General features: G+C 45.7%; 2 protein-coding genes across 5 annotated transcripts in view; one reads left to right on the top strand and one right to left on the bottom strand.

Annotated features, from left to right (window-relative positions):
* The window catches only part of ILK (integrin linked kinase), a 491171-nt gene that overhangs the window by 240678 nt on the left and 225302 nt on the right, over positions 1 to 25191 (top strand). The window lies entirely within an intron of this gene.
* Positions 359 to 23228, bottom strand: TRIM3 (tripartite motif containing 3). 2 transcript variants are annotated; one of them, XM_069107851.1, is made up of 12 exons: positions 23008 to 23228; positions 9847 to 10012; positions 9491 to 9722; positions 9078 to 9229; positions 8601 to 8781; positions 7440 to 8172; positions 7165 to 7268; positions 6371 to 6538; positions 5663 to 5831; positions 1641 to 1711; positions 1298 to 1438; positions 359 to 1206 (listed from the first exon to the last, which is right to left on the bottom strand). In XM_069107851.1, the coding sequence occupies exons 2-12, from the start codon at positions 9975 to 9977 to the stop codon at positions 1054 to 1056; spliced, it is 2235 nt and encodes a 744-aa protein (XP_068963952.1). In that variant the 5' UTR covers positions 9978 to 10012; positions 23008 to 23228; the 3' UTR covers positions 359 to 1053. The 2 variants fall into 2 exon arrangements, with proteins under 2 accessions (XP_068963952.1, XP_068963953.1); XM_069107852.1 differs by lacking the exons at positions 9847 to 10012; positions 23008 to 23228 and having other exon boundaries at positions 9496 to 9716.

Below are 25191 nucleotides of genomic sequence, written 5' to 3'. Positions count from 1 at the left end.
CACCACAGCCCAATCTTAGGACAGCCTGTTCTGGGCCAAGGCTGGAGGAAACAATTGTCTGCTTTCCTCCATCCCATTTTTTCCCGTGTTTTCTTGTTTTGTTTTTGCTTTTTGGAGGGCAATTTGGCTTAAGTGACTTGCCCAAGGTCACATGGCTAGTTTTTGTGTTAAGTGTCTGAGGCCGGATTTGAACTCAGGTCCTCCTGAGTCCAGGGCCGGTGCTCTATCACTGTGCCACCTAACCGTCCCTTTTCCCCTGTTTCATAGTCTCTGGCCCATCTCCTCACACCATGTTCCTGGGCTGGGGAGGTGCCTGAACCAGCATCATCCCCTTTCTCCTCCAAGAAGGATCAAAATGGAAGCCACGGAGACCGTTTATTTTGTACACTGAAGCGGGCCGGGCAAGGGTATTATTGTCTGTCAGTTTGTCTGAAAGGGCAGAGGGGCAACCATGGCCTGCCAGCCTACAGTACTGCCCTGTGAAACAGCTTGGAGGCAGCCAAAACCCTTGGTTGTGAAGGCCCCAGGATCCTCCTGGAGACAGGCCAGAAGAACTGAAAGCAACTCATCTACATGATGGGGCTAAGACCAGGCCTAAAAGGGGTCTAGACCCCCACTTGGGGTATAGGTCTAAGTGGGGATAGGGGTTAGGAGTGAAGCTTAGCACATTCTTGTAGAAACCAAAAACCATGTGGGTGAGTGGGCAAGTGGTCAGGCAGCAGGATGGTAAGCTCAGGGAGATTTATAGGTCTCCCAGCCCTGGTCACCTCCCCCACAGCCTCCCTTCCACCCCAGTCACCAAAGCAGGAACCGAATAAATAAAGTGCAGCGTGAAGGGATGAGGGGAGGGAGGGGGAAGGGAGGAGGATAAAGGTCAACTGGTGAACATGGGGAGAAGATCCCTGGGGAAGGCCCTGGGGTGGTAAAGGGCACATGGCTCCCACATCCATCGCTCCCTGATCTGGCCCACAGTGGAGGGGTCCTAGGCCCATTCCATCCTTGGAGTGGTGGTGTCCATCTGTCTATCCATCCAGGTCTGAGTCAGCAGAGCAGCTACTGGAGGTAGCGATAGGCCTTGAAACAGTGGTTGCCTGCATCGGCCACTACCACGTGGCCATCAGAGGTCAGTGCCAAGCCCTGGGGGCCATAGAGTGGTTCTGCAGTGGTGTTGATATACGATAGGAAAGAGCCTGTACTGTCAAATACCTGTAGAGTAGAGTGAAAGTCAGGTAAGTTCAGCCTGCCCCCTACCCCTAACCTCCCAGATCTTCAGGGACTGGAGACTGTAAGGACTCACCTGGATGCGGCTGTTTCCCCAATCTGCCACAATAATGTTCCCATTTGAGTCCACGGCCACACCAGTAGGGGCATTGAACTGCCCATTACCCTCGCCATGAGAGCCAAACTTGAAGAGGAAGTCTCCATCTGCACTGTACACCTGGGATGGGAGGGGACTTAGAGCCAGTTCAAAAACACCCAGCATGAGGGACACGGCTGGGAGCTGAGAATAGCAGAATTCAGGGGAAATACAGGAGAAAGAAATGGCTTTGGAAAGGAGTCATGGGAGAAGCATGGCCTAGATCCAGAGTATAGGAAGGAGAGGAAAGATACAAAAGGATATTTGTGGGGATGTCACTAACCTTCACTGAATGATTATGAAAATCTGTCACCACAATTTCATTCTTGTTATTCACAGCAACAAAGTGGGGACCTTAAGGCAAAGGAGAGAAGAAGCAGTTAAAAAGAGTTTCTATATAGAGATGGGGTCAATAGCCCTCACAAACTGCTCAGAGATTCACTGGGTGGTCCTAGGAAAACAGGACTATATGTGTGTGTGCGTGTGTGTGTGCATGAGTGTGTGTGTGTGTGTGTGTGTGTGTGTGTGAGTGTATACACTCATACATGCAGTGGAGGTAAGAACAGGGTGGGCCCATATGGGGAAAGGGGGGAAAGGATATGAGAGGGTGGTAACCCAACTATCTGGACATCTGCTGGACTCCTCTCTCTTATAACACACGCTTAATTTGCCTTGATACTTTTATTTTTCAGAAAGTGAAGGAAGCAATTAAGAGAACTACTATATAGACCTAATTCCAACCAACATGGAGGAAGTCACTGAAATATTAAATAATTCTAGTGTTATATAGTACCATAAGAAGCTAGACTATAGATTAAAATTTGAGAATTATAGAGTTGTGTGATTAGGTTGGGAGCAGTCTTTGAGATTGACAAAAAGGTTTTTTTTGTTTGTTCGTTATACTTGATATGAACATTCATGACCATCTGCTAGGGAAACAAAGTAGGAAACCTATATATTGGGAGGTTGGATTAAGTGACATCTATGGTTCTTTTTAACTCTGGATCTGCCTTCTAAAGTAGATTTAAAAAAACACACATACACAAACACAAAACCAAGGTATTTTGCTGCTATGTATTATAAGAATAGGAATCTTGGACTAAAAGAAATAGATGAGAGTTAATGGTCCTCTGATAACAAGAAGATATCCCACCGTGAAAGCTTTGAGTGAGTGCTTAAAAAGCAAGAAGGAAAAGAATTATGTAAAGGAAATCAATCTAAAAGGATTCTTACCATTTTCTATCTCAGGAAAAGTCATGTGAATTCAGTTTGACCTCCTCCAGGAAACCTTGCCCAATCCCTTTTCCCCATTAATTTCTCTCATATTTAGTTATCTTTGTACATGCTGTATTTCTCCAGGAGATTATAAACACTTTGAGGGCAAGATTTGGTTTCTGTATTTTCTTAGTATCCCTAGGGCCCAACATGGCACCCTGCAGACAGAGGGTATTTAACAAATTAATACTTTAACGACGTTGCAGGAGAAGTGATAAGAACCTTGGCAGGATAGGACTACTCACTCTATCTTAAAATTCTTGAGAAGAGAGGAAAGTTGGGCCCAAATGAAGGCACCTTCTGTTTGAGAGAATATATTTTAAAGCACTCTTTGAAAAGAGAGATAGGAGTCAATGGTCTGATTTTTTTGCTCAGTCAAAAGAAGGAATACTCATAAGAATAAAGTACTTATAACACAAACACAAGCACCAACCAAATCAGATGCTAAAAAAGACATTATGAAAAATAAAAATAGACAGCTAACTGATAATTAATACAAAAATAGTGTTAATAATTGTAAAGCTCAGAATGAGTTGAAGCTGATGATGGCCAATAAAAAGAACTAAAAGGGTCTTTTTTTGCTTGCTTGGGAGCAAAAGGAAAATAAAAATCTTACTTGAAGACCTTTATAGAGATCATTAAAGTTTGCAAAGCACAGCACCCCTTTTGATCCTCACAACCACCCTGGGAGGTGAGTGCTGTTTTTCTCCCTACATTCCAAATGAGAAAACTGAGGTGGACAGAAGTTAAGTGAGATGCTTGTGACCACACACTTACAATTGTTGCTTAGAGTAAATGGGATGGTGATAATGGACAATGGAGGGAAGGCAGAACTAATCAACCCATATTCTACTTCTGGTTTCTCTGCCAACATATATAACATTTGGACTAGGAAGGATAAATAAACAATAGTAAACAGAATGGAATCCCAAACAGAAGGATAGGAGAGCACTTAACCTGAACTAACTATATCCAAGATTCTGAAAGAAATGAGAAATGCCACCAGCAAGTAAGAGCACCAGCCCCAGTGTCAGGATGACCTGGGGATCGAATCCAGGCTCAGATACTTAGCACCACACTCAGAAATAACTGGCCGTGTAACCTTGAGCAAGTTACTTAACCCCAATTGCTTAAAAAAAAAAAAAAAGAAATGAGAAATGCCCAGAAAGGAAAATAAGAAGGTCACATTGAAACAGGAAGATTTTGGTAAAGTGAAAACACACTTTCAAAAAAAATCAAACTAGACATAATGGAATTTGTCATTTCATGTGCAATCACTTATAATTAGTTTTTTTCTTTTGACCTTATTTGTGAAATATGTTGACCATAATATAATACTTTTTAAAGAAGAAAAATCATGAAGAACAAAAGAGGTGCTACAAGACTAGAGAAGAGAAAATGTCATCCTGATTTAAAAAAAAAAAGGAAGAAGGTAGAATTTTCAAAATAAGCCAGAGAGGTTGTCTTATCGATCTCTGACAAAATTCTGTATCAGAGTTCTTAAAACTTTCTGTGCCATGAATCTCTTTGGCAGTCTGGTAAAGTCTAGGAATCTCTTCTTGGAATTACTTTTTTAGATGCAGAAAATAAAATATTTAAGGTTTCAAAGAAAATCAATTGTCCTGAAATCGTTTTCCACGTATTTTTAAAAGCAAGTTCATAGACTCCAAACCCTGTTCTGGATCCTAATGTTAAAGAGACAGATTTCTGGGCATTTAAAAAAAGACGCAGTGACCACAAAGAGCCAGAATAGCTTCATCAAAAACAGGTCATGCCAGAATAACCTCATTTCCCTTTTTTTGACTATCACTAGTCTGGCAGATCAGAAGAATGCTACAGAGACTAAACACTTGAATTTCAGCAAGAAATTTTGACAAAGTCATGCTGTTCTTGACCAAATGATAAGAGAATAGTGAGGTGGAATCTGAAATGGTATGGTGAACAGACCCAAAGAGAAACTCCAATGTGTCAAGATGAACTTAGAGGGAAGTTTTTAGCAGGGCCCCCCAGGGGTCTACCCTTGACCCTGTGTTATTTAATATTTTTTATCAATGACTTAAATGAATGGTTATCTTTATCAAATTTGTTGAGATATAAACCTGGAAGGGAAACCTAACATACTGAATATAGAGCGAGATTCCAAAAACAACAATGTGCTCAATCTAATAAGATGATACTTAATAGGGAAAAATATAAAGTTCTATGCACATAAACACACACATACACAGCTATACACACACAATCAACTGTATTAGTATAAGATAAGGGAGACATGGCTAGACAGCAATTCATGGAAAAGACATCTGAGGATTTTAGTGGACTGCGAATTTCTTAAGTCGACAGCAGAACACAACCACAAAAGCTAACAGAATCCTAGGCTACATTAAAGGAGTCATTGCTTCCCAAATGATGAAAGTGATGGCCTCACTCCTCCGCCCTGATGAGATCACCTCTAGACGACTAGCTGGAGCACATCTAGAAGGGGGTGACCAGAAGGATGAAGACAATGGAAACCATCCTACATGAGGACTGGCTGAAAGAATTTAGGATATTTAGCTTGGAGTGAGGAGAGAGATGAGACATGATCCCAGCCTTTTATGTATTAGAAGACAGCATACAGAAAAGGAACTAGATTTGTTCCACTTGGCCCTGGAGGGCAGAACTAGGAGCAATGGGTAGAAGTTACAGATAAAGAGATTTAGGTTTGACATAAACAGAAACTTCACAGTGGTTGGGTTTCTGAAAGGAAAATCAGCTGCTTTGAGAGATAGCAAGCTCTCCATGTCTGAAGGCCATCAAGCAGAGGCTTGATAACCCTTTGCAGGGGGTTTGGTGGTTATAACGGTAGAGGTGCCTTCTGCTTCTCAGACTGTGGGGGATATTCCCAGGATACTGGGTATTTGTGGATGGGGAGGCCTCAGGTTCAATGTGAAGAGATGACACAGTCTCCAATGAAGAAAAAGTCTCAGGGTAGTGGGGAATCTCTTAGTAATTTTCAAGGTTTCTTGGTTATAACCCTATCCCCCATACCTGCAAAATGGCGATCAGTGGCACCACGGCCCCCAAAACGACCCACTAGCTTTCCATTGGGCTGGAAGGTGAAGACACAGCAAGCCTTGTTGTCCACCACGATGATGTGCCCATTTCGGTCCACAGCCACGCCTTTGGGTCCCATGAGCCTCCCAGCTCCAATCTTGGTCTACAAAAGCCCAGAAAGGGAAGCTGGAGCTAAGCTGGTCAATCCAGGATAGGGTAAGGGTAGGGAAATCATCATGTCCTAGCACAGGTTCTTACAGACAGACTAGCATGGAAATAGGAAGGCCAAAAGGTAGAGGAAGAGCAAGAAAGAAGCAGAGTAAGGCTTCTCCAATGTCACTCTTCTTCTGTCTCTCCAAAGAGGAGTATTAGACTCCTAGGCTTCAGGCTCCATGAAGGAGAGAGAAGAAAATGTGAGACTACAGAGTAGAGGAGACCAGAGGGCTCAAGGGGCCTAGCTCAGAGAGAAGAAACCTTCAGGAGACCCACAACCAAGAAAAGTCCAGGAGAAAGGAGTTGTACAAAAGAGACTCCCAGCTGGGAGAAACTAGTAAACACTTTCTCACTAACTCCACAGCTCAACTGTGGATCCAGTCTCCCAGTGGACCACTGCTTAACTTCTAAATAGTCTCACCTCTTCTCTCTTCTCAGGTTCAACACAGGGAAGGAGATAGAAACTAATAAGCTAAGCATGCCTCTCACCTTGAACTTGCCTTCGGGTGAGAAGACACTGACCCAACGGTTGTCATAATCAGCCACAATAATGTCACCATTGGTGTCCACTGCCACGCCTGTGGGACGCTGCAGCTGCCCAGGAGAGCGGCCTCGTACACCAAAGCGGAGTTTGAACTGGCCCTCATTAGAGAACACCTAGGAGGGGCAGTGAGAGATCAAACTCTTGTAGAGACAGAATAAAAAGAGGCCTAAGAAGAAGGGGACATAGTTGAATGAGATGAAAGCAGAGACTGAATGGAGAGACTTCCCTAGCTATAGACCCCAGACCCTTCTAAGCAGGCCATCTGCTCTACTCACTGGTTGTTAAGGAAGAGAGCAAAGGTAGAAGAGGTGTCCTCACTCTATTAGACTGAGCCCTGCCCTTGAATCCAGATCTACTTCTCCATGATCTTACATTCAAAATCATCCATATTCTCAACTTCCCTCTGAACTTACTCCTTCCTCTCTGCCTACACATATACTGAAGTCTTCCCTAGTCAAAAAATGCTTGTTGAGTCAGGGCAGGAGCCAGCTCTACCTGGTTTTTTTTGTACTTCCCAGAGTGGCCAGCAAGCTAAGGGCTGGGTAAGAGTATTACATTCAATGAAAGCCTGAATTGCTTCAACACCCTGGTTAGTGAGTTGGGGTGAGGCTAGCATTACCTGAATACCCTGGTCTTTTGGAGGAGGCTGTTATCTGGATACACACACAGGTGGGTGGATGGTGGCAGAGGAAATGTCACCTCAATATCCTGGTGGTTGGGGTAGAGGGATGATCATTACCTGGATGCACTGGTTGTTGCTGTCAGCCACCACAATGCGGCCACTGCTGGCTGCAGAGATGCCCTGTAAGTTGGTAAATTCGCCCTTCTCTCGCCCACGGCTACCTGTAGGAAGAGCACTGCTCTGAGGGGGCATGAAAATAGGTCCTGAAGCCAAACTCTCCTCCCCTCTCCTTGCTCCTCCTCTCTTGGACCCCAACCCTACACCAAACACACCAGAGACACTGCATGGGCCTCAACTGTCACAATGGATAGCTGGCTGGGGCGGCCACTCACCAACTCGAAAGACCAGTTCATCTTCAATAGGGTTGTCCTTCCTCTTGCCTCCTGTACTGTACATGGAGCTGGGCCGACGCACAGCCTTCTGTCGTACATGGCCACCGGGACCACCAGGGGACTTGACCCGGCGCTTGACATCGTCGGGAGAGGGGGGCAAGTCACCAGGGCGCAGGGCACGCACTCGGAAGGGGCTACCCCGTACAGGCTGCCCATACAGTAATACAGAGAGGAGAAGTTCACCCTCTGCCCGGGCTGTGTAGACTAGCTCGTAAGTGCCATTCTTGTGGTCCAGCACGTGGGCTTCGAGGCGAGCCCCATCAGGGCCTGTCAGCTCAGCCCGAAGCTCCGCACTACCTGTGCGCACAAGCTGCCCGTCCTTGTCTTTGGTGGTGATCGTCAGTGAGGCTGGCTGCCCTACCAGTGCCTGGCGAAGGCCCTCACCCGTAGCCACCGTCTCGTGGGCCGTGGCACTAGTGGTGAGGAGTGCACCCAGGTTGAGAATAGAGCGGCGCAGGCCATCCGTCTCGAGAAGAAGCTCCAGCTGCCCGTTCTCATGAGGGCGCTCAGGGAAGGCCTGGCTGGCCAACGCTGCCAGTCGCTCCCCCATCTGCTTGCGCACGAGCAGCACTTCCGTCTCTGAGCCTAACCGCAGGGCCTGCTCCGCAAAGCTGCAGCTGCTCCCAATATGCTCCTGGCCCTGACGCAGTGTCTCCAGCTGGGCCTGCAGCACCTGAGGGCATGGGGCGGGCACCGTGGGGGCATAGATAGGGTACCATAGGGGCACTGGGAGGGTAACATGCAGAGGACACCAGGGGGATATAGTGAGTGCACCTCGGGGCACAGCAGGGACATGGAGCATAGGGATTTGGGACAGGGGTACCATGATGGCACAAGGAGAGCACCATGCAGAGAGCCCTGTGGGGTGCAGGGAGAGGTACTCCTATAGGGTTCAGCAGGAATAAATACCATTAGGGCACAGAAAGCACTATGGATCACAGTAGGGATGGTGCTGAGGACAGACCCAGAGAAAAAGAACCCAAATGAGGAAGGGGATAAGGGAATGGGATGGGGAGAACGTAAAAGGGAACAGGATGGGGGAAACAGGGAAAGGAGGAGCAAATTGGGGGTGGAAGTTGGGAAAGGGGGCTGGGAGCCCACCTTCTGCTTGGCCCCACAGATGGCCTCCAGGTCCCTGACCAGAGCCCCTTTGCGTTGCTGTAGAGCCTGCTCCAGTTCCTCAAAGGCCCCACTGATTTGGGCCAGGGCCTCCGCCTTCCGATCTACCAGCTGCTGGCTGATCTCTCCCACCAGGGCAATGGCTGCCGTCAATTGGGGCAACCTAGAAGGGGAACAGGCAATCACTGAGGGCTATCACTGAAATCTTAAGAAGGATCAAAAGATCATAGATTTAGAGTCAGGTGAAAACTTAGAAAGCATCAAGTCCAATTCCTTCATTTAATAACTGAGGAGGCAGAGGTACAAATGACTTGCATGACTTGCCCAGGGTGACAGAGCTAGTAATTTTCTGAGACATGGGATTTGAATCCACGGGCTAGCACGATCAAGGCCGAGGGTGAGGCCAGCTAAGTGGCCTTTCTTCTCCCCACAGCCCCAGCGTACCCTGACCACTCCTACCGGCTGCGCACGGTGTCCAGCTGTCTCTGCAGGGCTGCCTTGTGCTGTTCCACCACATCCCGAAGCAGCACAGTGCGATGCTCCCCATGCTCCCCGGCTCGACATTCCCCACACATGGCTGTCTCACATGACTCACAGTAGAACTCCATTGTCTGGGAGCAAATAAGCAGAAACTAATGGGCTAGAGGCCACAATAGCTAGCCACCCTAGTAATCTCTTAGCCAAGCCCTGCCCGGTCTTCCCCACTGGTCTCCTTCAACCAGCCAGAGACCTCAGCCCTCTCCATCCCAACTGTCCCAAATAGCCCTCAGCCTCCTCCTGTCTTTTCTTCATCCCCACTCCTTTGCCATCCCTATCCTTGTATTGTCCAGACAGTCACAGCCCTGGCCTCACTGGCCCTCTCTTGGGCCCACCTTGCCTTCATGGTTGGGACAGGAGAGAGGACGCCCAGCCACAGCGCAGAGTGGGTGAGGAGCAGTGGGATCACGGCCTCCATCAGGGGTCCTCTGCATTACTTCTATCAGGTTGCTGATAAAGAAGTTATTCTGTAAAGCAGAAACACCCTGCTCGGGGAGGATGGAAGTCTGGCGGCATACAGGACATGACAACGTGAGACTCTGCGCAGGGATATAACTCTGCAGGCACCTGCAAGGAGGAGGGAAAGGTGTCAGCAGCATCATAATATGGACAGGAGGATCTGGGGTCAGAGTCAGGGAGAAAGGACACTGTGGTTCCCTCCATCACCTCTACATACATCCATGCTGCTTACCTCTCACAGAAGGTGTGCAGGCAGGGCAAAACCTTAGGGCAATGGTATCGATCAAGGCAGATGCTGCATACCAGGAACTGCTTGTCAATCTGCCGAACCACTGGGCTGGTACTCCCCTCCCGCTTCGCCATGGTGCAGACAATTAGTTCCTCTCTGTCAGGCCAGTCTTTAGGGAAAGAAAAACACATGTCAAGTCAATCCCCTTCTTCTTCCATAAGAGGTGGCATGCCTCACAGGCACAGCAGGGCAGGACAGAGGGTTTCTCACCTGCCTTCTCTACCCTTTATCCTTTTTCCCCCAAATGATTTTCATGGGCATATTCCTTCAGATCTGTTCAGCAAACAGTCCTATCTCTTAGCAATAGTATCTCCTCCCCATATGAACTCTATAGACAGTCACACAAACTCCCTCTTTCTTGAATCCCTTCCTTCTGATAACATGGATGTTTGCTAAAACTGGCTCTCTGTGTATGCAGGAAACCAAAGATGGAGTAGGGAAATCTGGGACATCCAGTGCAAGAGAAGAAGATGGGAAGGCTGGGATGCAGGACCATCCACACATCACTGATATTTGTGCCATTTAAAATTATAAAAAGGCATTTAGGTGGCTCGGTAGACAGAGTGCCAGACCTAGAGTCAAGGTGACCTGATTTCAAATCTGGCCTCAGACACTTATTAGCTGTGTGACCCTGAGCAAATCACTTAACCCTGTTTGCCTCAGTTTCTTCATCTGTAAAATGAGCTAGAGAAGGAAATAGCAAACCACTCCAGAATCTTTGCCAGGAAAACCCCAAATGGGGTCACAAAGAGTCAGATACAACCGAAATAACTAAACAAACAAAAAAAGAAATTGTAAAATAGAATTCTGAGAGACCGCTTTCCTGGCCAGAAATCCTAGGGGCTTCTGAGGCATCCCTAAGCAATTAGAATAGGCTGGAGAAGCAGATAAAGAACTGGTAACCTGGGATAAAAAAGAATGTGAATATCCATTTGGCTCAGATTGCACCCATCATCTTAGCTATGGCATTAAATAAAGAATATAACATGAGAGATCCAACTGGAGTAGGAATCTTAAAGGAAGGGGTCAAGCCTGGTCAGGAATTGAAATGAAGCCTAAGAATAAGTGGGGATCACACTTGCTCCAGGCAAACAGGATGGGGGTCAGAAAGGCCCAAAGTCACAGAGATCACCAAGTAGCTCAAGGACGCTTCAGCAAGGTCAAGGCAGAGTGAGGTGAAAGCTGGTATTTGGGGCCAGAGTAGGAAGAACCAAACTCACCTGTGACCCCTCAAACCAACCTGAGGCAAGAATAAATATAGGACAGGGCCTCCCTAAACAGCGTTAGAAAAACTGATGTAGGGATGAAGGCAGGATAGAGCCCTGTGTTAAGTATGAGGTGATGAGGAGGGACCAGGTGGTAGGAGAAACAGAATTCTGCAAGAGAAGCTGGAGGAAGACGGGGCCTTATTTGATAAAGCACAGAATGTAAGAGTCACAAGGGATCTTAGTAACCAGCTAATCCAACCCACAACTGAAAAAGGATTCTCTCTGCAACATAGCTGGCATATCTGCCCTTTATCTGAAGGCCTGAAGAGAGGGAGAACCTACTACGTCCAGAAGCAACCCATTCCACTTTGGAATAAGAGAAGGATTATAATCCTTAACAAGTTTTTAAACCAAAATTTGCTTCTCTTTAGCTGGTACCCACTGCTCTCAGCTCTGTTCCCCTGGTGCCAAGCAGTACAAAGTCAATCACTCTTCTACACTCTTCAAATACTTGAAAAGAGATATCAAGTCACCTATAAGTTTTTTCTCCAGGCTAAAAATGCTGAGTTCCTTTAAAAGATCTTCAGAGGGGTGGCTAGGTGGCACAGTGAGTAGAGCACCAGCCCTGGAGACAAGAGGACCTGAGTTCAAATCCGGCCTCAGACACTTAACATTTACAAGCTGTGTGACCTTGGGCAAGTCACTCAACACAACTGCCCTCCCTTCTCCCCTCCAAAAAAGAAAAAAAAAACCCTAAAAAATTAAAAAAATAAAGAGATTTAAGCTTTCCAAAAAATATATCTTTAGAAGACACAAACCTAAGGGACAGATCAGGGAGGCCGGAATTAGGCTCATTGTGCCCCTCAGCTCTAACCCACTTAGTGGAAGTCAGGAAATTGAGAAAGGGAGAGTGAAGATGCTGAAGTCAGTAGGCTAGGAAGGCTGTACATGAGCTAAGTGTGGAATTTTGGCTCTAAGGTTTCAGATCATGGCCCAAGAGTTGAAGTGAGGAGTTCAGGGCCTGGAGTATTTAGGCTCTATGGGAGTTAAGTCAGGAAGGTGGGATGAAAAAGCTAGGATCATTAAAGCCATCAAATCCAACCTCTTTATCTTACATGAGGAAAACTACCAGAGAGAATAGTGACTTGGATGAGGTCACACAGCACGAAGTATCAGAGGCAGGCTTTGAACATAGATTTTTTCGGGGGGACTCAAGGAATTGAGTAAAGTGGGGGAGGAGAAGAGAAAAAGGGTATTATGGGATTGAGTAATGAAAAGAGTTCAAGGGCATTTAACGCAAGGCAAAGGGTCTGCAGAAAGGATACAGGAACTGGAGGGATATGATTGAACAGTGAGTAAGGGAGGAGACATTCAAATGACTGGAGAACTTTTGGGGAGTTTAGGGGCTCAGAGCTTCAGTCAAGGCACACACAAGGAAACAGGTGTTTAAGGGACCTAGAGAAGGGTCTCTAGGTACTGGAATAAGGAAGGCAGCATGGTATGATGGAAAGGCTGCTGGATTTGGAGTCAGAGGACCTGGGCAAAAATCCCAACTCTATCACTGAGTAGCTGCATGACCTTGGACAAATCACTTAGCCTCCCCAGACCACAGTTGCTCATCTATCAAAGAAAGAAGTTGGACTAGATGGTTAGACTAGCCTCTAAGGTTCCTTTCAGATCTAAATTTCAAGATTCTATGATAGGTGTGGAAGGAAAGCAGGCTCAAGAGACTGCAAGAGAATGACCAGATTCTGCCTGAAGGGAATAAACAAGCTGCATAAGGAAGGCAGGCTTAGAGGGTCAGCAGCAGGGGAAAGGACACAGGGAGCAAGGAAGCAGCACAGACCCAAGGACCGGGGTACTCGGGGCTCAGTGAGGGGACTGACACAGGGAACAAGACTTGGATGAGGAGAGAGAGATGAGGATGCCGACCCAGAAGGATTCCTTATACACACAGGGAGTGAGGGGAGGAGTGGATGAAGTAGTCTCAGGAAAATGAGACTTAATGCTTCCTTAGACTGGGAAGTGGTCAAGCTATGGGAAGGAGGTGAGCTTAGAGACGGTCAAAAGGCCACTAGGTAGAGCAGCTGACAGCCCAGTATTCAGTCCAAGCAGCCCAACCCCAAGCCCCAGTCACCACCCAGACCCAAGAGGGGACATGGGGTGTCATTCTAGGGCAGCACAGTGGCCATGGGGCAGCGGAGGGTGAGGAACAGCCAGTGCCAAGACCAGTGCTGCTTGGGGTTGGAGGGAGAGGACTGAGAGCCAGCCGTGGCTCCTCCTCTTCCCTTTTTCCCATTTCCCTGCCTGCTGCAGAGAAACATTCTGCACTTCCTCCCACTGGCACCCCCACCCTCACCCCTGCTAGGTTCAATGGCTCGCCTCAGACCCTGTGGGACCCTCCTCCCCTCAAGAGGACGAGATCCACTTCTATATGCCAGAGTCATCAGACAGGAGAGGGGGAGAGGGGAGAGGGAGGCTCCCCTCCCAGGGCTCAGCTTGGAGACTGTGGGATGGGGAAAGGGCATGTTCCTAAGCAGCCGATAGCTTAGGGCCGGTGGGGATGGGGTCTAAGATCTTGGCATAAGGAATCTTAATCATTCAGAAGAGCAGTGAAGGAAGACGGGCACAGATCCAGGGGAGGGGGCAGTGACTGACTGAGGTGGGGTCTTCAGGATCAGAAGGGGGATAGTGGGGGCAGGTTGGGTCTTGATCAAGAAGGGCTGGTTGGAAAGCATAGGAGCCTGGGGTTAGGACAAGGAGGCCTAGATCTGCAGGCAGACCTATGTGGCAAGGATTTGGAGGAGTGGAAGTCGCAAGAGCATGGGTTCTGTGCCCCACATGTGGGGCAGTTTGGGCAGTGACTGCCCTCCCTTCCAGTCACCCTCAGCTCAGCCTGAGTACCTCTCCAAAGGCTCTTCCTTATTCCTTTCTCAAACCATACTTCTGATCCCCTTCTTTCCTGCCATCCCTTATATCATATTCTGCTTTGTCTTACACATTCACATATGAAACAGAGCTGCTGGCTGTCCTGGAACATGCCTTACATAGTCATGCCCCTGCCTCTTTGGCTCACACTGTTCAATCTACTTTAAAATGCCCTTCCCCACCACCACACTCATGTCTGTACCTGTCAAAATTCTACCCAGTCTTCAAGACCCAGCTATTTACCACCATATCCATTAAGGCTGCCCTGATCTCCCTCCAATAAACTCCTATAATTTCATGACACATACCACACTCTTCCTTGTTTTACTGCTATTTGTGCACATATCACAAACAGTGAGGGGACTGGAAAATATTCCACTTGAAGCTTGGTTGAAGGAACTGGGAGTGAATACTTGGCACAGAGAAGAAAAGACTAGGGGGAGGAGGGGGGCAGGATGCAACAGCATGGCATTTGGTTTGGTCTAATTATTTGGAGGCTGTCACAGAAAAGGGCTTAAACTTACTCTTTGTACCCATAAAGCAGAACCAGAAGCAACAGGCAGAAGTTACAGAGAAGCTGATTTTTTACTTAATATAATTTGGAGCTGTCAAAAACTGAAATAGCTTGCTTCAGGACAAAGTCCATCACTAGGAAACAAAGACTGGAGATCACTTAACTAGAATGCTATGACTCGGATTTCTTTCAACTTTTAAGATTCCTATAATTCAATCCTTAGACCCGACTCATAAATTTAAAGCTGGAAGGGACCTTGGAGGTCATGTAGTCAAACCCCCTCACTTGACAAATGGCTAAACTTGAGGCACAGAGAAGTGACTTACCCAAGATCACTCAGGTATCAGTGTGTACTAGAGGCACAGGGTACTGGCAAGGAGAGTGAGGAATGACACACCAGAGCCAAGACAAAGCCATGGGCTTCAAAGTTCACTGTCCCCAGCTTGGTATCTGACAGCCTTTTCATTCCTCTCACTGCCTACTACCCGATCCTCAGTTTGGACCCTTCCTCCTTCCTCCTACTTTCAGCAGATGATCTTCCCTCTTCTAGCACTGTGTTCCCCTCCCCTCATCCAAAAGCCCCCTCTCTCCTCTCCACTGATCCTGATCAAATGAGATAATGTATGGAAAGGGTTGGTAAACCTTCAAAGCACATTTCCTCAACCATAAAATAAGAAGGATGGACTAGATGGGTTCTAAGGTCTCTTTCAGTTCTAAATCTATGCTCCTCTACATCAAAGTGTTGGGGCTTGGAGTCAAGAGACCTGTGTTCAAATTTCACCTTTTTCTGACAAGTTATAGTATTATAAGCAAACCATTTAACCCTTCTGAATTTCCAATTCTTTACCTAATGGGGAATCTCAAAGGGAGATAACACCATCTATCTCGTGTCATTGCTGTGAGGAACAAATGAAATTATATGGGGTATTCCAAAAGTCTTAGTGTAGTTTTTAAGCATGGGGGAAGGAAGGGAGTATATGCACATTTATGTATGTGTGTGTATGTTTGTATGTATGTGTATATATGTATGTGTGGATATGCATATGTGTATATATACACATACATGTGTGTACTATGATCTACACTATCTAGGATATATGATAGATATTTATATGTATACAGATGTGCAATTTTTGAAAAGATTAAGAGCCATATAAATTTCAGCTATTAGCTTAACCAACACTATCCTCCTCGTCCTCCTAATCATCATCTGTCAAGACTAAGTTCTACTCCTAGGTCCTCCAAGAAGCTTTCTCCCAATTCTTCCAGTCCATTCATTTAACAGGGATTTTACTGAACATGCACAAATATTCCCAGTTCTATGTTAGGCCCTTTAAAGGTATAGTAAGAAAGAAGAAGACACTGTCCAAGCAATCAAGAGAGCCTGCACCTTAGCTGGAGAAACAGAACACACACCCCTATTCAATTAGCTAATAAGTTCTTTCTTGTAACAATGACCCCATGTGAAAAGACAAAAAGTAATAGTTAAGTGAAAAGTTCTACACTTATCAACTGTACAAGAACAAAATAATACTAGTTACCATTTAGAGTTTGCAAAGTGCTCTACCAATATGATCTCATTTTATCCTTATAACAACTTCCTGGGAGGCAGGCACTACTATTACCTTCCAATTTTATGTATGAGAAAACTGAGGCAGGCTTTCCCAGGGTCACACATATAGTAAGTGTCTAAGGTCACATCTGAACTCAAGTCTTCCTGGCTCCTGGTCCAATGCTCTACCCCACTATGCCTCCCAGGACAGGGAAATGTAGTTAGACAATAGTACCTCATAGAGGGGTTTTCCTCTTTAGAGAGCTTCAAATGAAGGCTGGCTGATCACTTTTGGAGGATACATAGGTATGATTCTCAGTCAGGTATGTGGCATAGCTAGGTGCAGCAGATAGTGTCCTAGGCCTAGAGTAAGGAAGACCCGAGTGCAAATCCAGCCTGAGACAATGACTAGCTATGTGAGCAAGTCACTTAATCTGTTTGCCTCAGTTTCCTCACCTGTAAAATGGGGATAATAATAGCAACTACCTCCCAGGGTTGTTGCAAAGATAAAATGAGATAATATTTGCAAAGTACCTGGCACATATTTGGTGCTATATAAATATTTCTTCCCTTTCCTTCTTTTCTCTTCCCCTATGTATTGGACTTAGATGGACCCTTATGGTTCCTTTTGCTCTGAGATTCTGTGATTCTGTAAAGTGCTTATTAAATGTGGGGGAAAAAAAACATCTCGGGGTTTTAGTGGACTACAAGTCCAATGAGTCAACAAGTGAGCCAGCAACCAAGAAATGTTAATGCACTCTTGGGCTACATTAACAGAAGAATATTTGAAAGGAAGGGAGTGATAGTCTTGTTTTGGCCTGCTCTGGTCAGACCACATATGGAGTGCTATGAACAGTCCTGTGCACCGAATTTTAAGAAGGACAGGGACAAACTTAAGCAGAGGAGGGCAACCTGTATAGTAAAAGAGACACAAGACCATAGAACAGTTAGAGGACCTGGAGGTATTTAGCCTAAAAAAGAAAAGGCTTAGAAAGGGTATAACTGTCTGAAGGGCTGTCATGTGGAAAGGGAATTAGATTTGTTCTCTGGAGGGTAAAACTAGGAGTAATGAAGAAAAGTTGCAGAAAAGCAGTTTTTGGTTGGATTTAGGGTGTAAATTCCTCCCACAGAACAGAACCATCTCAAAGGCAGAAACTGTTTCATGTCTGTGTTTGTATCCCACTGCCTCGAATAATTCCCTGGAAATAGTAGGCAATTAATGTTTGTTAAATTAAATTGGTGGAAGAAAAAACATCTTAGTGATTAGAACTATTCAAAAGCAGAATGAGTCTTATGGGCCAACAGGTTCCTTATCTCTGACGGTCTTTAAGTGAAGGTCAAGTGACCACTACTTCTCAGTAAAGTTGGAGGGGATTTATATTCAGGTACAAGTTGGGCTAACTGGTCTCTGAGGTTCCTTCCAACTTATTCCACCAATGACTCTAAAATAGTTCCTTTTCTTCTCCACTAACTGCCACTAGCCTCAATTAGGCCTTCATTACTTCTCCCTACTACAGTTAACATTCTCCTTAACAGGCTCTCTCCTTCCAGGCTCTCTTTAATGCACAAGGTCTGAACACGTCACCCTCCTGCTCAAAACCCTTCAGTGACTAGCCTCTTCTTATAAGATAGAACAGAAACTCAGCCTGGCATTCAAGGCCTTTGACAATCAACTCCATACTACCTTTCATGGTTTCTCTCATAGAAATGCAGTGGATAGAGTATTGGACTTGGAATAAGGAAAACCTGAATTCAAATCCAGTCTTGGATAGTTACTAGCTATGTGACAAAACAAGCAACTACAAGTAAACATTCTTGTTTCTTCATGTTCATTGTGATATTTCTGAATTAAATTAAACCAGTGTTTAAATAGTCATTACCCTCTTACCCAGAGATTCAAGTATTGCGCATTTACCCCCAAGCAAATCAGACTGAAACAAAGGTCAAATATATGCTAAAATGTTCATAGCAACATATTGTGATGACAAAGACCTGGAAACAAAATGGATGTCCAATGATTAGAGATTAGCTAAGAAAAAAAATTATGAAATCTGAATGCATTGGAATATTATTATGCACTAAGAAATGACAAGTAGGGGCAGCTAGGTGGCGCAGTGAATAGAATACTGACCCTGGAGTCGGGAGGACCTGAGCTCAAATCCGGCCTCAGACACTTACTGGCCATGTGACCTTGGACAAGTAACTTAACCCCAATTGCCCTACCCTCCCCCCTCCAAAAAAAACAAAAAAGCAAAAAAATAAATAAATAAATGACAAGTATAAGAAATTTGGAAAAATATGGGATGATTTGCATGAACTGATGAAAAGCAAATTATGCAGAGCCAAAAGAATGTCACACACAATGATTATGAAGATGTGAATGAAAAGATACTAAAAGGAAGTCAAATTGGAGGTAAAAATCTGTGAATTTCCCAGGTAACAGATAATGACATATATCACCTTCCTCAAACCATCAAAAAAGTAGGCTGGCAGAGGAGAATATCTGCTACATTTTAAGATGAAATCATGGTACTGGATTTTTTTTTATTATTTTTCTTTGTCACACAGGAGGGTCCACTCTCAGGGCTATTTTCTTCCCCTAGAAATGACTGTGACAGCAAACAAAAAACATCAATAAAATATATTTTTAAATGTTTAATAATGGCTTGTTTAGAGCCCTAAGCCAAAAACAAATAAGTAAAATAATTTTTGAAATTATTCAGAGGATTATGGGTTTTGTCTTCATTAATTTTGAGAAAGGCAACCCGTTACAATGGAGACAACACTGAACTGGAAATCTGCTGCAAACAAACTTTGAGAATTTAAACAAGTCATTGCCTTTTCTGTGTCTCATTTTTATAAAATGAGGCTACTGGGCTAGATAAGATACCTACTAAATCTCAAGTTCTATTATCTAGATTCAGATACATTCCTAGGTGCTAAAGGGACATCAGATGATTTCAGAGTTAATGTTGATATAATCTTTGAGAAATCACTGAAAATGGGAAAGGTTCCAGATGACTAAAAAAAGGGCAAATGCCCAGGTTTTCTAAATTAAGGAAGAGATGCATTACTGAAAGATGGGATGGTAAATTTGACATAACTTTCTGGCCACAGATTATTAAATGAGTGTTGGTCACCATTTAGACAAGAATTTGGTATTTAGGGGCAGGTAGGTGGCACAGTGAGTAAAGCACTGGCCCGGGGTCAGGAGGACTCGAGTTTGGTTCTGGACTCAGACACTTAACACCCACACACACAAAAAAAAAACTAGCCATGTAACTTTGGGCAAGTTACTTAACCCCAATTGCCCTCCAAAAGGCAAAAAAAAAAAAAAAAAGAATTTGGTATTTGTTCCTTCATTAAAATCCTGTTCTCACCATGGCATGGAGGTGACCCTGGACTCTTAAAAATCTTTGACAGTAAAATGCAAGCTCTGGCAAGTCCCGCACTAAGCTGGAAAGGCTTCTTGTCCAAGCCTGGTGACAGAATGTATATGTCATCTAAGGACCTGCCTAGTTAAGTTCAGAGAGTTTCATCACCAGACTCTGCTTGCCAGTATTAGATTTTCTTCCCCTCCACACAAAACTCACAAAGACCCTCTATGAAGGCATTTTACAACCCCAGTGAAATCACAGAGCTTCTGAAATCTTAAGATAGTGATATTCCATAGAAGGCAGTTTAGGGATCCTAGATACAACTCATACGACAGTAACATTTTCTTTTTTTATACAGTTACTATGTTGGTAAGATTAGGAGTCATATAATGTATATTTTTACTTTGATTTAAGTTAAATATTTGACAGTCTTTCATAATACCCTTAGAAAAAATTTTAAAAATCCAGGCTGAACAATAGTCCAGTTAGATAAATACACAACAACCAGTTTCAACAACCAGAGCCAAAGAACATTGAATAACTGAGCAATATCAATCTGGATGGAGGAAAGTGTCCAGGAGAGTGCCACAGGGATCTATCCTAGATCCCATTCTTGTCCAATATTTCTTATCAAAGACCTAAATGAAGGCATAAACAGCTTGCTTCTCAAATTTATGGAATAAAGAAAGATTGCTAATATGTCGGATGACAAGATAAAAGTTAAAAAAAAAACCTTAAGATTGCTAATATTGGATGTCAAGATTAAGCTTAAAAAAAAAAAACCAAACCACTCCATAAACAGCACAGACTGAATTATAAACCTTAATAATGACAAATGTAAGGTCCTGCTCTTGAGTTCAAAATTCAATTACATAACAAGGATCTAAGACAACTCCCAAAGACTCATGATGGAAAATGCTATCCACATCCAGAAAAAGAACTATGAATGCAGATTGAAGCAGACTAATTGCTCTCTCTTTTTTTGTTGTTTGTTCCTTCTTTCTCATGGTTCCTCCCATTGGTTCTAATTCTTCACAACATGACTAATGTAAAAATATATTTGATATGAATGTATATGTAGAGCCTATATCAGACTGTATGCTGTCTTGGGGTGAGGAAGGGGAATGACAGAACTCAAAATCTTATGGAAGTGAATGCTGAAAACTAAAAAATAAATATTTTTTTAAAAAATCAATTACTTAAAAATAGAATGGGGGAGAGGGGAGGCATAATTAAAGCCAGCACTTCACATTAAAATTCTGGGGGGTGGGTGTTAGTGGACTGCAAGCTCAATTTGAGTCAATATTCTGATGCAGTTAACAAGATCATGAACTATATAAATAGAAGCACAGCATCCAGAAACAAGGGAGGTGATAATCTTATTATCTTTTGCTCCAATCAAACAACATCTAGAGTTGTGTGTTCAGTTGTGGGGAGGGCACATTTTTCAGAAGGACATTAACAAAGTGGCACATATAACAGCAATACAACCAGAGTAGTGAAGGAACTCAAAACCATGACATTTGAGGCCCAGGTAAAGGAATTAAGGACGGTCAGCCTAAAAAAAGAGAAGGCTTAAGGAGAAGATGGTCCTTCAAGACCCAGCTGAAATGTCAGTTTATCTGTGAAGTGATTTCTTCCTCCTCTGAATACCCTAACACTTTCTTTGTGCCTTTCTTACTGCATTTTCACCTTTCTACCTTGTGCCTGTGTCTTTTCTTCTCTGGCAGATTTAGCTAAAGACAGAGAGAGAAACATACACACACACAAACACAAACATACACACACACATCCCATTGATCTTTTTATTGCCTATTATTAGGAGACAGCTAGTAATAATTAGGAGGCACAGTGGATAAAACACTGAACCTGGAATCAGGAAGGTCTGAAATAAAATCCAGACAGTTACTACTTGTATGACTCAGGGCAAGTTTGCCTCAGTTTCCTCATCTATGAAATGGGAATAACAACAGTACCTACATCCCAGGGTAGTTGTGAAGATCAAAAGAGATAATATTTTTAAAACACTCTGCAAACCTTAAAGAACTCAGCAAATGCTAGTTATTATTAGAACATATTAGAATAATGATTATTATTAGAACATAATCTTCAGTGAATATTTGTGGAATTAATGACCATTTGAAAGGTTGTCATAGAAGAATAACTGACTCTGTTTACCTCAGAGGACAAAACTAGGACCAGTGAGTACCAATTATAGTTACTGATTTTACTTAAATATAAGAACAATACACCTGTTCAAAAATGAAATGGGAAGCTTTGAGAAATAACGAGTTCCCCATTACTGAAAGTGTTGAAGCAGAATTGCAGGAATTTCTCTACTAATGACCTCAGAGGTCCAACTACTGCAGAACCATTGATAGATTTTGATCTGGGGAGTGACAAAGCTATAGAGTCAGAGGGACGATGCCTGGGGTGGCTCAGAAGGAATTCTGTGATCTGATTTGTGTTCAGATGATCAGAGCTGTGTTCTAGCAGTGTATATGCAGGATGGATCAGACGGTAAGAAGCCAAATTAGAATGATCACTTCCTTCGCTGACCTACAACAATAACTGTCTACATCACAGTTACAAGCCACAGATCACAGTAACTGGGGGAGAGATGTGAGGATCCTCACATCTAAGGAGTACCAGTGAACACCACAAGGCAAAAACCAACATCAGTGTTAGAGGTACCAATCTTACAGCCCCCTCTACCAGAGTTTAACCAGGCCTGATAGGGACTTGCCAGATTGGGTGGGCCAGGGCAGGGAAATAGGCAGGAAGCCAAGGCCAGGAGGAAGGGAAGCTACAAAAGTCCACAAACAGGGAGGGGCCAGACATGGGGTTCTGGCGAAAAAACAGACTCCGTCTAAGATGCAAGAGCCCTGGAGCCCCTTCCCTTCCGCCTAAAAGGAATCTTCAGGGAGAGGGGGAGGGGACAGCCCCCTAAAGAATACAGAGAGCCATCTGGTCAAGTCCCTGCCTCCCAACAGGCTTCCCTCAGAGCCGCCTCAGGCATGGGCCGAGAGGTGGGCCCAGATTTCCGACCTTCGGTAGGCAGACCTGCAGAAGACCTAGCTCCTTTCCCACCTACCTACCCCCTCCTGGCACCCAGGCCTTTGAACTAAGGAACTGGGAGATGCATTCAGTTTTCCTCCTTGCCGCGGTGAGGGAGGTGGGAAGGAGGTGAGAACAGAGGTCCCGATGGGCAAATGTCAGCAAAGGCTGGGCTAGCAGGAAAGGCTGGGGGCTAGAAGGGATGGGCGTACCGGGCAGTGGCACTGTGCCCCGAAGCAATCCCATACCAGCTGTGCCCTAGGGATAGCGAGGCCCTTCAGCATCAATACCACCCCACCCCACGCTCCAGAGCCCGAGACGCAGGAGCCCAAACATACATGCGTACATATCTACACCAGCAAGCAGGCATGCATAGTCACACAGAGTCAGCCACACAATTAAACTCGCACGCACACAAACACACCCCGCAAGGCACCCTGGCCGCCCACCCTCACCCGCAGCACTCACCCCAGGCTGAGGAAAGCTGGGAGGGGCCGGGAGCCAGGCTCCCCGCCTTGCTTTCTGTGCGGCCCTGCCGGGCTCAGGCTCACGTGGTGCCAGCAGCGCTGTCCCCGCTGTCCCCGGGGCCGTCACTGCACCAGGCTGACCGAACGGCGCCGCGCCGCACCCACGTCCCAGTCCCAGCGCCCGCCCGCCGGGCCCGGGCTGCACACGGCCGGGAAGGCGGGAGAGAGGGGCGGGGAGAAAGGGAAAGAGAGGGAGGGGCTGCAGTAGGGCTTTTCGACTCCCGGCCCCGCCCCTCAAGGTCCTCCCCACTCCCCACCAACCTACCCTACCCCACCCTGTCCCGCCCAGGACTCCCCGGTCCGGCTCCACCCACGTTCTAGCCACCCTGGCCGCGGGGGAAGTGGGGAGGGGGGAGAAAGGGGTGGAGCTGCCCATTGGTTCCCCGGCTCCACCCACCCTCCACCCCAATAGCACCAAGGCCCTGCCCCGCCTCTCACCAAAAGGGGTGGGGAATCAAGCTCCGCCTACGGCTCCCCAGAGCCCCAGCCCCGCCACACCAACCCCGAACCCGGACCCATGCACACTCTACAAGGGCCCACCATCCCTCTGCTTGGCTTATCCCAAGGCCTGCCTTTCATTCTTACACCTCTGCTGCTTCCCGAGCTCATAAACCCCCTCCTACGGTGTCCCTTTCTTCCCAACCCCCATCTGTTCCCAAATTGGCTCAGCCCACTGGCCCAAAGTCCCTCCTCCCAAAAGCCGAGGCACACCCGCTATCCTTCCTCCAAGCCTACCCCCATTTAGCCAGGGCTCCGCCTTACCTAAGGCCCATTACCCTATGCTGCGCTCTATCTCTAGCTCACTTACCCCTCCTACTGAGTAAGCCCTTTTCCCCACCCTCATTCTAGGTACCTTCCAGTCCCACCATCTCTCTAAATCCCAGCACTCGACCCAGCCCATAACCAATGCTACCCTTTCTCCAACCCTCCAGCTTAAACCTACCTGCCCATTGTCTAAACCAACCACCCTTTTCAGACGTGGCATAGTTAATCCAACCAGCCATGGCCGGCTCTCCCTTTCCCTCCTACCCCTCCCCCCCGCCCCACACGCTGCAGGACAGATCCCTAGATCCATCAGTGATTCATCCATCTATTGTCTCCACCTCCCGATCTAGTCATCCCCTCCCCCCACTGAAATCTCTAATGTTTCCCCCCCATAACACTCTATTGTCCCTTCTCAAATACACGGAGTTCCCACAGAATCATCTATTGTGCCCAACAACACAAATACTCCCCGATGAATCGTTTATTATTTTGACAGATTTCCCCCCTTTCAAAACCTCCCCCACAAAGATCGCCTTCACAACCCGTATTCTGGGGACAACTCTCTGTTCTCCTCTCCCGAACATATAACCCTCCCCAATTGAATCCTTCTCTATTGTCCACATACATACCACCTCCCACTGCCCCACCCTTACACTGCCAACCCGAGGTCTCTCTCTATGGTTCTTTATTGTTCCCTCTCACCTTCCCTCTCCCCCCACCCACCCACCCATACACATTAGATAGATGCTTAAGTAGAAACAGTCTAGTAGAAAACTTATCATCAGGGCCAAGACCTGGGTTCAAGTTCAGCCTCAGACTCACTAAGTCTGAGTTCCGCTCCCCCCCCCCCCCATCTCTTAGATTATAAGGTTTAGAGCCTGGGAAGATCTGCATTGGTACAAGGGGTTTCCTTCATAGGAGTACTCTAAATCGATAACATTACCATACCAGTACAAAACAAGACCATATAAATGTCTTGCCCAGAGACAGCTAATGGTATCCCCATAGAATTCCCTCCCCACTATAATCTACCCCCACAAAGATCCTCTGTAAAATTGTTCATCCTCTTTGTCCCCGTAAACCAATGACTCCCTACACACAGACTCCCTCCAATTTCCCTTATGCCATTCCCACACCCAGACTTCCCTACATAAACATTACCACTGACCCCCTCCCCCAGACACCCTTGTTTTTAAGAGCTGGAAGGGACCTCCAGGATGATCTAGTCCACATTCATTATTTTGAAATGAAACTGAAGGCACAATATGACTTGCTTGCAAGTGACAGAGCAGAGACTTAAACCAACCAAGTCTTCTGTCACCAAAGCCAACATCCCTCTCTACCCCTTCTCAGACAATTC

The sequence above is a fragment of the Petaurus breviceps genome, unplaced genomic scaffold (genome assembly GCF_028583685.1).
Source record: "Petaurus breviceps papuanus isolate PSGF00001 unplaced genomic scaffold, PetGlider_PUasm1.0 90294, whole genome shotgun sequence".
Taxonomy (NCBI): domain Eukaryota; kingdom Metazoa; phylum Chordata; class Mammalia; order Diprotodontia; family Petauridae; genus Petaurus; species Petaurus breviceps.
Note: the sequence above shows the minus strand (reverse complement) of the source record. Positions and strands in the feature narration are given on the sequence as shown.

What these genes read in the sequence shown, in the direction of transcription:
- TRIM3 (XM_069107851.1), bottom strand. Translation starts at nt 9,977, where the DNA reads ATGGCGAAGCGGGAGGGGAGTACCAGCCCAGTGGTTCGGCAGATTGAC. An exon ending in GCAACAACCAGTGCATCCAG is followed by an intron (nt 6,539 to 7,164) that starts GTAATGATCATC and finishes TGCCCCTCCTAG; the next exon opens with GTGTTCTCTAATGAGGGCCA. An exon ending in TTCATAATCATTCAGTGAAG is followed by an intron (nt 1,439 to 1,640) that starts GTTAGTGACATC and finishes CTCCCATCCCAG; the next exon opens with GTGTACAGTGCAGATGGAGA.